The sequence below is a fragment of the Thalia democratica genome, chromosome 2 (genome assembly GCF_965202585.1).
Source record: "Thalia democratica chromosome 2, ktThaDemo2.hap1.1, whole genome shotgun sequence".
NCBI lineage: Eukaryota > Metazoa > Chordata > Thaliacea > Salpida > Salpidae > Thalia > Thalia democratica.
In genome coordinates this window covers 5,202,289-5,218,908 of record NC_139166.1, presented here as the reverse complement: position 1 = coordinate 5,218,908, position 16,620 = coordinate 5,202,289, and the positions used below count along the sequence as shown (strand labels likewise).

Below are 16,620 nucleotides of genomic sequence, written 5' to 3'. Positions count from 1 at the left end.
TATGGTTTGCAAACTAGTTATTTAACAATTTAAAAGTAAATATTATTAATTATTTTATAATATTACGTACAGAATAATCTAGTTCAAGAAACTTAAACTTTTTTTTTGATTTTTTACAATAAACTTTTACAAAATAAAATAAACATTCTTAAACCAATAAGCCCTTTTGTCAAGCAACTTATAGTTTTCCGCAACATATTTAAACTAATTTATTTTTATGTTGATAGAACCGCATTATCAAATTACACTTGATCTGCATAAAAACCGCGATAACACCGAATAAAAGTTTATGAGAAAATTTTGTCAATATTTATTTAAACGTACTGGCTACAGATCATAATTTAATAACCAAAAATACATAAGGGCTAATATGATAGCATAATAAACTTTTGAATTTTTTTAGAAAAAGCACAATTTAAAGTAAATGTTAATAATAAACAAGAAAAACTTAAAATGTTACATAACAAGTATTAATACATATTTTGTTCATAACATACGGTTATTTAAAAAAGTTAAAAATAATTATATGACTATTTCAGTAATAGCATTACTTAAAACTTTACTACATACATTTCAGTACTAATATCCAATTTCAGTGTAAATTAGTTTAAAAATAGTAAAATAACAAAATAAAAAATATATTTAAAACTTATACAAATATTAATTAAATATTTTTAAAAGTGAGACAAATACCCACTTTATGAAAAAATTGTTAATTATAAATATTTTACCTTAAGTTTTATTAGTAATTGTAAGTTAGACACAAACTTATTTCAATTTATTACGTTTGTAAATAATATTTTATGGTTTTTATACTTCATACATGAATTTATAAACTTGAAACTATAAAAAAATTATAGCCACAAGCTTTTTTGAATTTATCACTTAAATCTGACAAATTTTGACAAAAGGATATACTAAATATTTATTGAAGTAATAAGAATTTAATTTTGATTAATTAGTATGGAAATATCTTTTTTGGTCTACTGCTATTGAACGGATTTAACAATTATATATGTATTCTTATTAAGCAGCATATAAAAAGGGAAAGTTGTTAAAAATTGTATGGTATTTTATAAAGTACAAAGATGATTAATAAGTAATAGAATTAAGTTCACTCAAGATATATAAGACTGAATATAAAAATTATAAACAATAACTTAATTAATTATTTTTGTGTACTGCACTACTAGAACAGTTGTAAATATTTGAATCGAAACTATTTTCAGAAGACATGAGTTTATTCTGATTGTAGTGTAACAAAACTAAAATAAATTAAACACTATCTTATCATTAAATGAATTTTCTTAAAAAACTGAAGACCTTTTTTAATCATTTTTGCATTTTTAGTGTTTGTTATTTTTTACAAGACACTTATCTTAGTTGATAAATGAAAGTACACCAAAAACGTTATAAGTTTTAATTGCATTTTTATTTTTACATTTCGTGTTATAGTTTGGGAGTTACAATAATTAAGCGAACACTTCTTTATTGAAAGTAAAATTATTTTATGATTGGAAATTTATCAAGTGCTTTTTGAAGTTTGTAAAATTTTACGAAACACTTAAAACTTAACGATCATAAGTGAGATGTTGAAAACTATTTTATTAACTTAAGACTTTGAGATTGTGAAACTAACTTTTATGGATTTTATTATTCTGAGATTACAAATATACTTAAACCAATACTTTTACTACAAAACAAATTATTTTTTTTTTTTGTCCTAAGATAAAAAGTTATGAGTATAAACAAACAGAAATTACTTAATTATTATTCTTCATAGTAAAACTTTTAAACTAAATAAAAGCTTCATAAACTTGTATACAAAGTTATATGATTAGTACAGAATTGATTTAGTTTTATAATTAAAAGGAAAAAAGTTACCAAACGAATGATAAAGTTTTTCTATGTTCAGTTATTTAAATTAACTATTAAACTTGATTTTTTTTTAATAATTGACAAACGAAACAACATTATTAAAAATGATAAAACAAAAAGAACAATAATGCATGCGAAACACGTTTTAATACTTTTGTGGTGAAACTTATTTCTTGCTGTGTCGTAAATATGTAATTCCTTTCAACATATTTCAGTGTAAATACGAAATTATTTTGTAATTTCATCAAATTATTTTCGAAAGACGAAATTTAGCGCTTAATAAATTATTTTGCACACCAGACATATACATACTTTCTCTTAACTCACTTAATATTAGTAAAATTTAAAAATTACCAAAATTTTATTAATGTTCTACATCAAAATACTTAATCATGGATGCAATTTAAAAAATTTATTTCAATTTACAAACAAACCATAATAATTATTTTTTGTATTTTGAAATTTACCCAAGATTTAATTTTTAAATAAAACTATTAAATTATATTTCTCAAACATTTTTGACGGGCCTACGAAATTTTATTTTTGCTTCAAAATTTATTTTTATTTCAAACATTTATTTAGAACAACATTTAGTAGAACTGAGCTTATTTGTTTAATAACAACTATTTCCGTTCAACGCCATAAAATTTATTAATAAATTTAATTCAAGCGTACTTAAACGATTTTCAACTTATAAATATCTAGCATTTATACCCGTAATAATTGTAAAAATCAATCACTATTTTGAAAATATTTTTTTACATTTATTAAGTTTTATTTCAAATTTAAAACAGCTTTTCAAAAAATACAAATAGCTGGAACATATGAAAATTTAAAACAATTCATATATGTTTAATAAAGTTGACGCTATTTAAAGCAATTGATTTTAATTTATTGACAACAGACCTATCTGACATATTTACAAATTAATTTAAAACGCGTGTATAAATAGAAACCCAAGTTTTTTTTGTACTTTCAAGGCTGAAAAGTGTTTGCAAATGACTTTTACTAGAATTTTAAAAATGATAACATTAATATTTGGCATTAAAAATTTATATAACTTTTCTGGTGGTAAATTTGATACACATATATATTAAGAAGTAAAATAACTAAAATTCTTAAAGTAAATTATATTCATCGTAAAACAGTTTTTGTTAAAGTTGTTAATAAGAGAAGTTTTGAAAATCACTTTTAAACACTATAAACGAATAAAAGTAAATAATATTCATAGTAAAGGTGGTTAATATTTATCGTAAAATATTTCTTATAGTTAGTAACTTATTTAAAATTTATTTTGCTAGAAACTACAGTTTTCCAAAATAGCTTCAAATAACCAAACAAATACCAAACAAAGAAAGGTAAACAATATTCATAGTAAAGGTAAATAGTACTTTTTGTAAACTATTACTTTCATAGTTCATTATTAAAAAAATATTGTTTAGATAAAAACTACAGTTTTTAATAACAAAAATTAAAATACTAAGCCAGCTATAACTGATTAATTTGCAAAACTCAAATGATAATTAATAAACACACCTTTCAAAAATAACTCGGTAGGTGAATTTTTTTTCAATAAGTAACTAATAAACCAAAAACTTTTGATCATTTTGTAAAAATGTGTACAATTCCCTAATTGAAAGTGTGTTGGAATTTTGAGGTATTTTGTAAGAATTTCGATCAAGACATTTCCAATTAAACGCTAATGACCGTCCCAAAAGACTAAATAAAATTCTTGCATTATTTCTGTATTAGGGAATATTTCAAAAGCTCCTAATGTAAGGCGTTTATTGGTTTAAGCCATGTAATATTATGTTAGTAACTTCTATTTAAACTTATCAAAAAAACTTTTTTTTTAAACGATTGAGTCTTTGATTAACATATGCAATAATAAAACTTTGACACTTTTAATATTAAAATTTGAATTCTTAAAGTGTTGTACAATTATTTATTTGAGTTTTTAATTAAACTTTCTATGAAATAAATAAATTAAAGTAACTGTTTACATGTTTGGCACTGAAAGTTCTGAAACTTTTATATTAAAATTTACAGGCTTTTTCAGGTGAAATTTTAAACTATTTTTAATGAAACTTGAAAATGTTGTTCAGTAAATATCAATTGTATAAGTTAAGTAAAAAACTTCGTATTGTTATAGTTTTAAGTTTTAACTTTTCAAATATTTAAGTTTTTACACTAGAAATTTTTGTTAAAGTTATTTTTAAAATAACTTTAAATACAATTTCAACAAAACAAATTTCAATGTTTGTAAACTTATAACAGTCACGTAAAACTCAAAACTTTAATCCTTATAATCTGTAAATTTTCAAACAATACTCCTTAATCTCAGTATCAGACAAAATTTTCTTCCTTAATTCAGTTATCATGCTCGAAGATACATGATGTAACTTATTAAACATACAGTTAAACTTTTTATTTTTAATTGTTACTAGTTTACAACACAAAGTTAGATTATTTGTTTACTTGAAACAAAAACTTTAAATGTATTTTAAAACAACATACTAAACAATATAATATCTTGTTACATTAGTTTTCGTTACAATCAACTATGATATATTTTCATGTTTATACAATTGACAGTTTAATCTAATTAATTATATTGATCAACACAAATCAAATCTACTGACTAATTTGAGCTCATATAACCTAGATTAGCCGTAAATAAATATACACTTTTGACTTTTATACTTATCTCACGACTTTATCAAATTTATTTTGTAAAATTATAACATGAAACATTAAAGCTTGTTTAAAAGGGATATTGTTGTTTGCAAAAAAGTATGCATATTTACTTTTTTATAACTAATAGTATACTAAAATTAAATAACATACTGGTAATTATGTAGTGAAATTCTCTGTTTTACTTTCAAATCATTGACTACTATATTACAAACTAATTCTTTCTGTTTCAAACCTATTGTTATTACCTTTTGAGCTGTACAATGTTTATAATTTTTGTTAATATAGTAATAAAATATACTAGCATGTAAGATCTTTTTTTAACAAACTTTTAAAATAAAATAAATAAAAAACAACCAAAACATAAGGCTTTTATTCAATATTTGTTTTACATTAATTCTAATTTCACTTATTTACTCATTTCTATCAATATACCAAACAAAATACACCTAATTAATGATTACTACTTGTTTTATATTGATTTTATAACAATTCTCTTATTTATTTATTACACCAAACAAAACATACTGGCATTCCTGGCATATTTTGCAGTCAGGACACTGCCATCCGGCCCTGACGACTGGCGACAAATTGACACCGGGTTCCAAGCAGTCCGCGTGGTAATGGTACCCGCAAGTCAGGCAGAACAGAAAATTTTGCATCTTGCCTGTTGTGAAAAAAATTGTATAAATAAAGAAATTTTTGTGAGTTTTTTTTTGTTTAATTAATTATTTAATTATTTGTTTGAATTAAATGGTACCCGCATGTAAGGTGGAATAAAAAGTTTTGCATCTTGCGTGAAATGTTGAATTAGTCATGCATATTATTTAGTTATTGGTAGTTTCTACCCAGAAGTAGGGTAAGACAAATTTCCACCTTGCCCGTATAAATTAGTTATATGTTTATATGTTTATTTTCTTTTTCTCTTTTTGTGTGTCCTTTTTAAATGGCTTAGGTTTTGCACAATATACAATATAATAATAATAATAATAATACTTATCTTTATAAAAATAAGAATTTACATTTTGTTCTTATATAATGATACTCACACATCGGGCGGAATAAAAAAGTTTTCTTTTCTGATGGAAATCACTCTATTTTATAATATATTTTTATTCAATAGTTTATCTTGGGTTGAAAACACAATAAAAATTTGTGATTTATTTATTTATATTTAAAAAATTATTATATTATTTATTAATTATATATTCATATTTATAAAAATTTGTGCAAATTTAAAAGTTCAAGTTATGTATTTGGTAATAAATTTAACTTATTTTTGTTTTCTATCTTTTAATTGCATTTTTATTTATTGATTATTTCTCAAACACTTTAATGTATACTTTTTGTTGTAAACGTTAAAATATCAAGTGATTACATACCATTATTCTTTATTTAAAAATTAAGATGTAAACGAACTCAGATAATAGATCTAACAGAAAACAAATTGTTTTTAGTTCTCAAACTAGCTTGTATAACAATATTAAGAATTAAATTACTCATAAACAAGAATATTCTGTACCAATAAATTAATAATGACAAGTCAATATTCTTGTTTATGGCTACTTAAGCCTAATTTGTCTTAATATTTGAGAATATTGATTAAAATAATTTAAAACGTTAAAGAAATAATTTACTATAATTTTTAAGTATATTTTATTGTTTTTAAGAGATACATCAATTTAATTAATAAAAATATATTTAAGAGACTAATATTTCTATTTTAGCAGTATTTTTTAAACAAATTAATACTGACAATCTTATTTACTTATCTTATGACTTTATGACTACTATACTCTAATCAATTTTAATATTTGTCAAGGTTTTGAAGGGTACCTTACTATATTAAATTTAAATAAATAGAAACAGCTTATACTGAAATAAAAAATCAGATGTTTTTTAATGTTTTTAAAATCATACTAATCATTTTAATAATTTTAAATAAATATATTTTTCAAAAACATAACTGTTGTTTTTTATAAAGTTAATGCTTACAGAAAAAAATTACTTTTGTTTTTAATAGTTTTGTTTACTAAAAGCTTTGTTTATACTTTGGGCACTTATAATTCTAATTTTTACTGCTATCAAAACTTATAGCTTTTAATAGGTGTTCATTACAAACTGCACTTTACTAGTACAATTATGCGGTAGCAAAATTCATTTTACCACTCAAATGATATGATTATATCTAAAGCTGTTTTGTTTTATTTTTGCTTTTCATTTTGTTTTAGAAAAATTACATATAAAACACTAAACCCTTTCGACATAGTACAGATTTTAATTAAAGTATGTACATGTATGTATGTGTACAAAGTCATAAATAATTTTATAATAAACCTTTCTTATTGCATATGAAGCACTCAAACCTCTCAAAACTGTGTAACTGATATATAAATATATATATATATAACTGTTCAAAATAGAGATTTGGTCGTTTGCTAAGAAAAGATCCTAGTGAAAAAAGTTCATTGGAATATAAATAAAAACAAGTTATACAGTAATCTTACGTTACAGTAATTATTTTAAACAGAACCCAGTTGAAGTGTGTTGATTCGTTAACACACAGAAACATATGTTGATATTACAATAAATGAAGATTACTGTATATTTTGTTTTTATTTATATATATATATATATATATATATATATACTTATTCATTTATTTTACTGATATGAAAACGAACCTTTCTTATTGCAGATGAAACAATCAAACCTCTCAAAAAAGTATAGTTAATATATTTATTTATTTTACTAATATGAAAACGAACCTTTCTTATTATAGTATAAACCATTTCTACTAACATATACTAATCAACTATAAAACATACAGTTGATTGTAATAAAAATATACAAATGTGTAGAAAGTTATAAATAGTTTTTTAATAAACCTTTCTTATGAAACACTCTGAAAAAAGTGTAATTGATATATATATTTGTTTTTATTTATTTATTATACTAATATAAAAACAAACCTTATATAGAAAGTTATAAATAGTTTTATGATAAACCTTTCTTATTTCAGATGAAGCACTCAAACCTCTCAAAAACGTATAATTTATATATATATTTATTTATTTATTTATTTATTTTACTAATATGAAAACAAACCTTTCTTAATATAGTATAAACCATCTTTACTAACATATACTAATCAACTATAAAACATACAGTTGATTATAATAAAAATATATAAATGTGTAGAAAGTTTTATTATAAACCTTTCTTATGAAACTCTCTCAAAAAAGTATAATTGATATATATTTATTTTTTTATTATTCTATTTTACTATGAAATGGTATGAAAACGAACCTTTCTTATTGCAGATGAAACACTCAAACCTCTCAAATAAGTATGATATATTTATTTATTTTACTAATATGAAAACCTTTCTTATTGCAGATGAAACACTCAAACCTCTCAAAAAAGTGTAATAGATATATATATATATTTATTTATTTATTTATTATACTGATATGAAACGAACCTTTCTTATTGCAGATGAAACACTCGACCCTCTCAACATTCGGGTGGTCGATCGCCATCCTCAAGTGGTCCGGACAGAAGGTCTCGATGGACTTGATGTCCTGTAAATTGACATTGGAGTATATTTGAGACTACATGAAAGTGTTGGTATACAATGAGCCACTATACGTTAGTTTTATGCAAAAAAAAAACAGTTGTTTTAATATATACTAAACCAGGGGTCGGCAGGTCAAAAAGGAACGTTTTTTTATGTGCTTTAAAAAACATATTTAAGGACAATTAATTTTTTTGAACAAAAAATACTTAGGCGATAGAATATCCTTTAAATATAGCACTAAAATTTTATTTTTGTGTTTTCGAAAATATTAGTATATAAAACTAGTTAAATAAAAATTTTAATGTGGCCCGCGGGCCGCAGTTTTCCGACCCCTGTACTAAACCAACCACATAAATTTGTTAGACGAAAAAAAAATTGTTTAAAAATCATAAACTTCTTATACAATTAACATTTTTTAAAGCTACTGCTTAAATTGCAAAAAAAAAGTTGATACTGAATGCACATTTTAACAAGCAGATGCGTAGAAATACGATAATTTAGTCAATAACATCAGTAAGTAATAAAAAGTACAGAATTTAAAATGTTAAGCAAAAATTTTATATATCTACAAAGAAGTGAAAACTACTCCGACTTTTTGAGCATTAATTTCATGCTAACAAGAACTCAAGTAAAATGATGTTAATAAAATGTATGCAATGAATGTTGATTTTTAAAAATACGTTTCTACCACTGGTTTGGAAAAATATACAAATATATTAGCAAAAACATGAGGATTTGCTATTGACAATAGTATGTAAATAAAATTCATAAAAAGTATATTTTTATGTGATGAACTGTAACGTGTACTATTAGCATAATTTTAATCTAATCTACATCTAAAATTCAGACTGAAGAGCACATTAAGCAACAAAATAACATTTATTAACAAATCCATTTGTATAAACCACCAAAATAGTATGTAAACTAAACACTTATTAAAATTTCAGCCTTTAGAATCAGTTATAAAAAATTCTATAGAAGTTGAAGACTATTAAAAATGAAATAACTAAATGATATTGTCAAAAGCTACTTTGAAAAATCCAGAAACTTTATTACTAAACATTTTACTAATATTAATCAAAATACAAATATACATCTTATTAATCACCAAAAAGAGATAAAACTAGATTAATATAAAAAACCAAGGGAAACGAAACTTTGTTCTTGACTTTTGTAAAAACTTTAATTTTGAGACAATGATAAATTATACATAAGGTAAAATAAAATCTATTAAACAGCCCGCCTACAATATTATATAGATTTGTTTAAAAAAAATTCAGATAATAAAACTAGTCTTTTTTTGATAATATCAACAACTAGAAAACATGTTCAACAACTACTACCGAAAAAGCAAAATATCAACCTATAATATTAGTAGTTTTTTTCTAATATGCAAGTAATATTTTCTACAAGTAAAAACAATCCTGATAACTTCCAATTTTAATATTACTGAAAAAATTTACAAACCTGATAACAGCCAATGCCGGCAGCGCAGGGGTAGTGAAAAAATTTTCCACATTTCGCGCTGCACTTAATCGTGGCTCCGTACTTCTTGCAGTAGTGGCATTTCTGACTCATGCCTTGCATCACAGCCTGGAAAATAGTGGGAGTTTAAAACTATATACAACTTTGCTAGCTAGTGTTAATGACTTGCAAGAGAGTTTATGGGATACAATTTACTGTTTTATGGGCTTGTTTTAGAGGCTTTTGATTTGTTTAAAACTAATTGGTTTGTTTTTTTTTTGTTTCCTTTCTTAAATTGTTATATATGTTGAGAGTTACAACATCTTCTATATTTTATATTGAGCTAAGTTTACTAAATACTTAACAGACATTTCATTGATATAAAATTCTGTTTAATAACTGTGTAATACATCTAAATCAAAGTTCACTGGAATTTAAAAACCTAACCATACTGAAAGGAACAAACATTCTAAGAAACTGTGTATATTACTTTAATTATAAGAAACTTTATCAACGCAGAGTAGCTTATATTTTAAGTTACTTTAAATTATTATACCTAATAAAACAAACTTTATCAACGCAGAGCAGCTCATATTTTTCATTCTGAGTTACTCCTTCTGACCAAGCTGCACAGCAGTGATGGGCCCAAACTTGACCTGCAATACCAAATAATACTTCAAAATTTCAAATAATTAAATATCATGTAATCTGAAGAGAATTATGTTTAGTCACAAATGTTCTATTGTCATACAAGCTGAGTTAAACTGTATACAATATTATAATGAATATTTGAAAGTAAGCATATAAATTCGTTCTGGATATCTATAACCTATTATTTATTAAATCTTTAGAACTAGTTAAAGTTTAAAACCTTTACCTTGAGCAACAATGAAATTATATTTATATATATTATGTTTTCAACAAACCGTTGTCTAAAAACACGTTTTTAGGATCAGGTATTTGTTTGGAACCGACGCAACTGAGCTCAATCGGCACATCGTAACAAGGCTCATCTGTATCTGATTGGTCCAAACTGTGTAAAATTTAAATTTTTATAATATATGTACCAACAAAACAACTTATACAACCAGTGTGAGGTATAAATTTTAACTTTAATTTTTTATTTCTTACATAAGTAATTAAAACTGTGAGGTAATATAGTAGAATAGAAAATAACGACTTTAAACAGTTTAATCTTTTAAAAATTTAAAAAAATTTTTTCTACCAAACATTCCATTTGTAAATCTTATCAAAACAACAAACTTTAACTTGTTTTCCCTGCTTTTAGACCGGGAATTCCTCTGATCTGACGCCTTCTTGGCAGGCTTGTTTTTGGAAGGGTTGAATCCGGGGGTCGGTTCGTACTTTTGGAAGTCTCCTTGGCCTAACAAACTGGACTCTGGACAGTAGCAAAACGCGCATATCTTACCAAGCCTGAAACAAATATCAAAATTTTCATTACAACATCCAAAATAATACTATCTGTTGTTCGGGCTACTTCTGAGTAGACAATGTAGAAAATCAGTAATAATTTTTATTAATTGTTAATAGAAACATTTTACTTATAATTTAAAAGTTTAGTTCACATAGAATAAAAAAATTTAAATTACATAACCTTGTGAATAATTTATACAGATATATATAACTAATCGACTCTTTTTTTATTATGTATGGAAAACTTTTTAAGAATAATTAAAGGTTCAAATATCAACAGTGTTTTTTTATTGTTGCCCAGAAACACTTAATGGTAATATTAAAATTCCAAAGTTGATAATGATATTAAAAATAAAACTGTTCTTATAACTCGACTATGTTTTTTACAGCTATTTTTATCAAAAAAACTATTTTAGCTGTAAGTAAATGAGTTTGGCACTTGAAATAGCCATTTTGTTTGTTGATCAAGACGTATCAAGGGTAATTAAACACAGAAGTTTAGTTTTGTTTACATACAATCAATTTTCTCAGCTACCCATTGGTTGTACTGATTACAAGTAGTTTTAATTATAACTAAAATTTAAACCTAAAATATAAATTTAAAAAATATAGAAAAAAATTTATTCAGAAACAAATAAATATAACAATAGAATCAATATTAAAACAAACTTTGGGTATTTAAGTTCATCTTCAGTTAGTTTGTGTTTGCTGTTTTTAACAGTGTGCGGTTTAATTTCAGCTATTATGTTGTTGTTTGCCACTTTGGTTGGCTTGTCTGCCACAACATGACTTTTAAACTTGCTTGGAAGTCTACTGTTTAAAATATTTTAAATTTAAAAATTTTTAACTAGTTATCACTGAATATTGCTAACTCACAATCAGCTGTTTGAAACGAATTTACTTTTATAATAAATACACTTTACTTTTTCTATGTTTAATTAAAGACAGGAATTGAATGATTGTATTTCATATTTCCTATTTATTCACTTTTATAATGTGTCTATGAACTGTAAAGAAGACTACTAAAAATATGTTTTTTAAACTTTGTTTCTTACTAAACAGCATAATAATTTATTTGTTAATTATAGCAAACTTATATTTTAAATTAGCATCAAAAAACTTTGTACTAGGAGTAATATTAGAACTTAAAAGTTTTATTTGCTACATATAAAAACTATTAAGTTTAAATAAAGTAATAACTATCTTTTGTAGTGATTTAACAATTTATATAAAAACTGTGTTACAAATTTCTAAAAGAAACTAGTTAGACTTAACTGTATTATTCCAATAAAGATTAAAAATACATTTAAAAGTTTTTATAAAACTACTCTTAATCTGGATAAAAGAAACAATTTGTAATTTAATTAGTTTCAATATTTATTTTTTAACATCAACTATTTATTAATTTCATATGTATAGATTTACTTATAACATTTAGACAGCTTCAATAAAAACATTAACTTTTATTTGGTTTTAATGACTTTTTATTTAATTTTAGTCTTTTTTTTGCAGGATTTTTTGGTAATTTTTATTAGTTTTATTATTATGTAAATAATGGAACATAAAACCAGGCTAAACTATTTTTTTTATTTTTTTGTAAGACTCTTGACTTAACATTTTTATTTCTAAAAACTGATTTTTGCAAAAGCTTTTGGTTATAATTCTTTGAAATAAAATATAAAAAGGTTGTTATTTATTGTGATTATTATTTTATTTTGCTGGTTTGAAATGACAACCAGTAATTTTTGAATTGAGCAAAATTAATGATTGAAAATATTTATAAAGTTTTAATATACATATTTACTACTACATAAATTTGCTTTTTTTCAACTGTTAGTAGATTTGTGACATAGTTTTCTCTTAGCTAATGCAACATGGAAATTTAAGAAAAAAATATTATAACAAACCTTTTTTTTTAACAATAGCTTTACTAACTTTAATTTATAAAAACAGGTTCAACAAAAACAGGAATTAAATTATTATGTTCTATTTTCTAAATACTTTAGGGTTTATTTGAAAATATAAATTTATTTTAAAATTTAACTTATATATATAATCTTAATTATCAACTAACAGTATTAGTATAGTTACTTTCTTGATATTTTAAATATTTTTAGCATATCTCTTTATAAAATAATATAATTACTTGGTTTTAATTTTCTAAAAATTTTTACTATTTTTTTATATTTCTAGCCTCTATAAATTTATAAAAAAAATAATCAATTTTTCCAAACCTCTTTCTTTTTTCCCTCAGAACTCTTCCAGGATTGTCTGGAGAATTTATCATTCCTGTGGCACTACTAACAGACATAAATGAACCATTTATCCAATTATAACTAAAAATCCTAATTCCTGAAAAAACAAAATAATTATTTACTAACAGACATAAATAAACCAATTATCTAATTATAACTAAAATATCCTAAATCCTGAAAAAACATGATAAATATTTACTAACAGACATAAATGAACCATTTATCTAATTATAACTAAAAAATCCTAATTCCTGAAAAAACAAAATAATTATTTACTAACAGGCATAAATAAACCATTTATCTAATTATAACTAAAAATCCTAATTCCTGAAAAAAAACAGATTAAAAATTTACTAACAGACATAAATAAACCATTTATTTCATTTTTTTTAACTAAAAAATCCTAATTTCTGAAAAAACACAAAAAATATTTACTAACAGGCATAAATAGACCATTTGTTTTTTTTAATTTTAGCTAAATTATTCTAATTTCTTAAAAAATATGATAAATATGTACTAACAGACATAAATATACAATTATTTAACGGCATAGGGGGGTTGAACACCTTTTTCGGAATTTTATCTTGTTTTATATAGTTTTTACTAAGTTACAAGATGTTTTTTACAGATTTAAAAAATTCAAAATAATTTTTGAGATATAGCCAGACAAAGTTAGAGGCAACAATAGGATCCTTATGGGAGGCACAAACTAATACCACAAAAATAGGCATCTTCACAAAAATATATTTTCTCCTACGTTTTTTGAGATAACTATCTCGAACTTTCAGGAAATGTTCCTTGATATATTTAATAAATTCTGTCTGATTTTTTTTTTAAACTAGTTTTCTATTGTTTTTAAATTTTGTTTTTAACCATTTATTTTATTATTTTTAGCTGAAAGTTCTAAACCCTGAAAAAATATGATAAGTACTTACTAAAAGTAAACCATTTAATTAATTATTTTAAACTACAAACACCTAATTCCTGAAAAAAAACTTGCTAACAAACATAAACAAACAACTTATCCAATTATTTAAAAATAAAAAATCTTAATTCCTAGAAAATATGAAAAATATTTACTAACAGACAAGTATAAACCTTATTAGATTATTAGCTAAAAAGTCCTAATTCTTAAAAGAATACTAAAAATATTTACTAACAGACATAAATAAACCATTTATTTTTATAAACTAAAGTTAAACATTTGCAAACATACATAAAAATTTTATAATTACTGTAGTTCTATAACAGTCGGATTTAATATCAAGTATTTTTACCTATTATTAATTATTATCCGTAGAAATTATTTTATTTTAATGAAAACATGTATACACCTACTTTATTATATGCTTCTATTCTTACATTACAGTAATATTTTTTTTACAAAACCTAGTTGAAGTGTGTTGATTCGTTAACACACAGAAACATATGTTGGTGCAATAAAGGAAGGTTACTATACAATTTTTTAATTTTAATTTTATTATTACAAATTTAAAACTTCAATCCCTCAAAAATCAATAATAAGATGCTTACATACATATCATACATAAGACATTAAGGGCATAGTGGAGAAATAACTTTTTTCAGAATTCAGTCTTATTTTGTTTAGTTATAACTAAACTACAAGTTGCTTTTTACAGATTTTTACAAGTTTTTTGAAACTTCAAAATAATTTTTCAGATATAGCTGGTCAAAGTCAGAGACTACTATGGGTTCCTTATGGGAGGCAATATTTTAAACTGAAAATATATAAAAATGTTATTAAAATTATTACTGGAAAAAAATAATTACTGAGATATTTTGATATAGGTACTGACTGTTTAAGTGTTCTACTATATAATTTTAAAAGAGAAATTATATTATCAATAACATGTTATGTAGTTAAAAGATTTTTTTAATTTAGCTAGAGTTCAAAAAAGGTTAAGCAAATAAAAATTAAAAATTATTGGTTATTATTGGAATCTATATTGTTAAAGGTGTGACCATTGTTGAAAAATTAAAAATAATTAAAATTATATTAAATTAATATTAAAAACTTTAACTCAAAATAAATTATAATTTTAACTAAAAAGTAAACTTGCATTGGAAGTTTGGAAACTTTAATTGGAAATTTATTTCAAAAATATTGTCGATTTTATAAAATTACTAGTTTACTTTAATAATAATTTTAGTAAAAATATTATTAGATTATATTAAAAGTTGAGTGAAATTTTGCAAAAACCAACAAATAATATTTCTTCAACTACTTGAAATAGCAATTTAAGCTGTTTATTAACTACTTACAAAAAATATTATTATGATAAAATTATTTAAAGAATGTTCTATTTTTAGGTAGAAAAGAAATAATTTTAATTTTAAAATTCTAAAAAACAGTGGCTTTATATTAGAACATCTGATTAAACATAAATTACTTTTTAATATAATATATTTAAAAAATTATAGAAAAATAAAACTTTATGACTAAAAAAACTGTGTGATTTGTTTATATAAAGAGTAATGTTTTTCAAATCTTGTAGCAGATTATTTTAAATATTGCAAGGATAACTTCCTTAAAGTTTGAGGTATTGTTTTAAAAAACACAGGGGGTAAATTTTTAGTGATTCTTATTCATTTACTGTTTTAGCTTTCTCCTCCCATAAAGAACATGTTGTACCTTTTAACTTTAAGCAGTTAGAATCTCAAAAATTTGTTTTAATATTAAGTATATGTTAAAATAAACTTATAATATAGTTTAAATCCTTACAAATTTAAATCAAGTCGTAAAATATGTCATATAAAATTTTCAACATGGAAAATGTTCCTTAACAAATGTTGTACAAGTTATGGCAATGATTTAATAGTAAACTCACTATATACTTCTGTTAAATATAAATGTGCAAAAAAATAAATCACACTTTTTTATAGTTGTAAATTGTTAATTTTTTAATAATGATAACATTATTAAAATATTAAATTAATTTAATTAGTTAAGTTAATTATATCAATTTGGTAACTATGGCAACAACAAAACAGTTGAGATAAATTTTATTTTTAATTTTTTTAAATACTAATGTATACTATGTTCAATTATTGATAATATATTTATCATTATAAAAATGTAAACACGTTTATAAACAAAGTTTAATATAATATAAATACAATTTTTTATATTTTAAGCTGTGCCTTAACACACTTGTTAACAATAAATAAATAAAAACAAAGTAAATGTATAAATAACAAAAGAAAAATACAACTTTCAATGTATTTTCTATAAAATCTTTTTGTTTTAGTAATTTTAAAATTTCAAATTTTACAATTTAATTACTTCTTATTAAA

At 22.8% G+C, this 16,620-nt stretch overlaps 1 protein-coding gene across 1 annotated transcript in view; it reads right to left on the bottom strand.

Moving 5' to 3' along the window:
* Window positions 1-13,398, bottom strand: part of LOC145849572 (uncharacterized) — a 66,183-nt gene extending 52,785 nt beyond the window's left edge. The window contains exons 1-8 of the mRNA XM_082954531.1: window positions 13,285-13,398; window positions 11,720-11,863; window positions 10,880-11,050; window positions 10,543-10,649; window positions 10,187-10,272; window positions 9,620-9,745; window positions 8,057-8,156; window positions 5,101-5,239 (exon numbers count right to left, since the gene is read on the bottom strand). Coding sequence (XP_082810657.1) covers window positions 5,101-5,239; window positions 8,057-8,156; window positions 9,620-9,745; window positions 10,187-10,272; window positions 10,543-10,649; window positions 10,880-11,050; window positions 11,720-11,863; window positions 13,285-13,361 — 950 coding nt within the window. The 5' untranslated portion in view covers window positions 13,362-13,398. The remainder of the gene's footprint in view (window positions 1-5,100; window positions 5,240-8,056; window positions 8,157-9,619; window positions 9,746-10,186; window positions 10,273-10,542; window positions 10,650-10,879; window positions 11,051-11,719; window positions 11,864-13,284) is intronic.
* Between the last annotated feature and the right edge of the window lie 3,222 nt (window positions 13,399-16,620).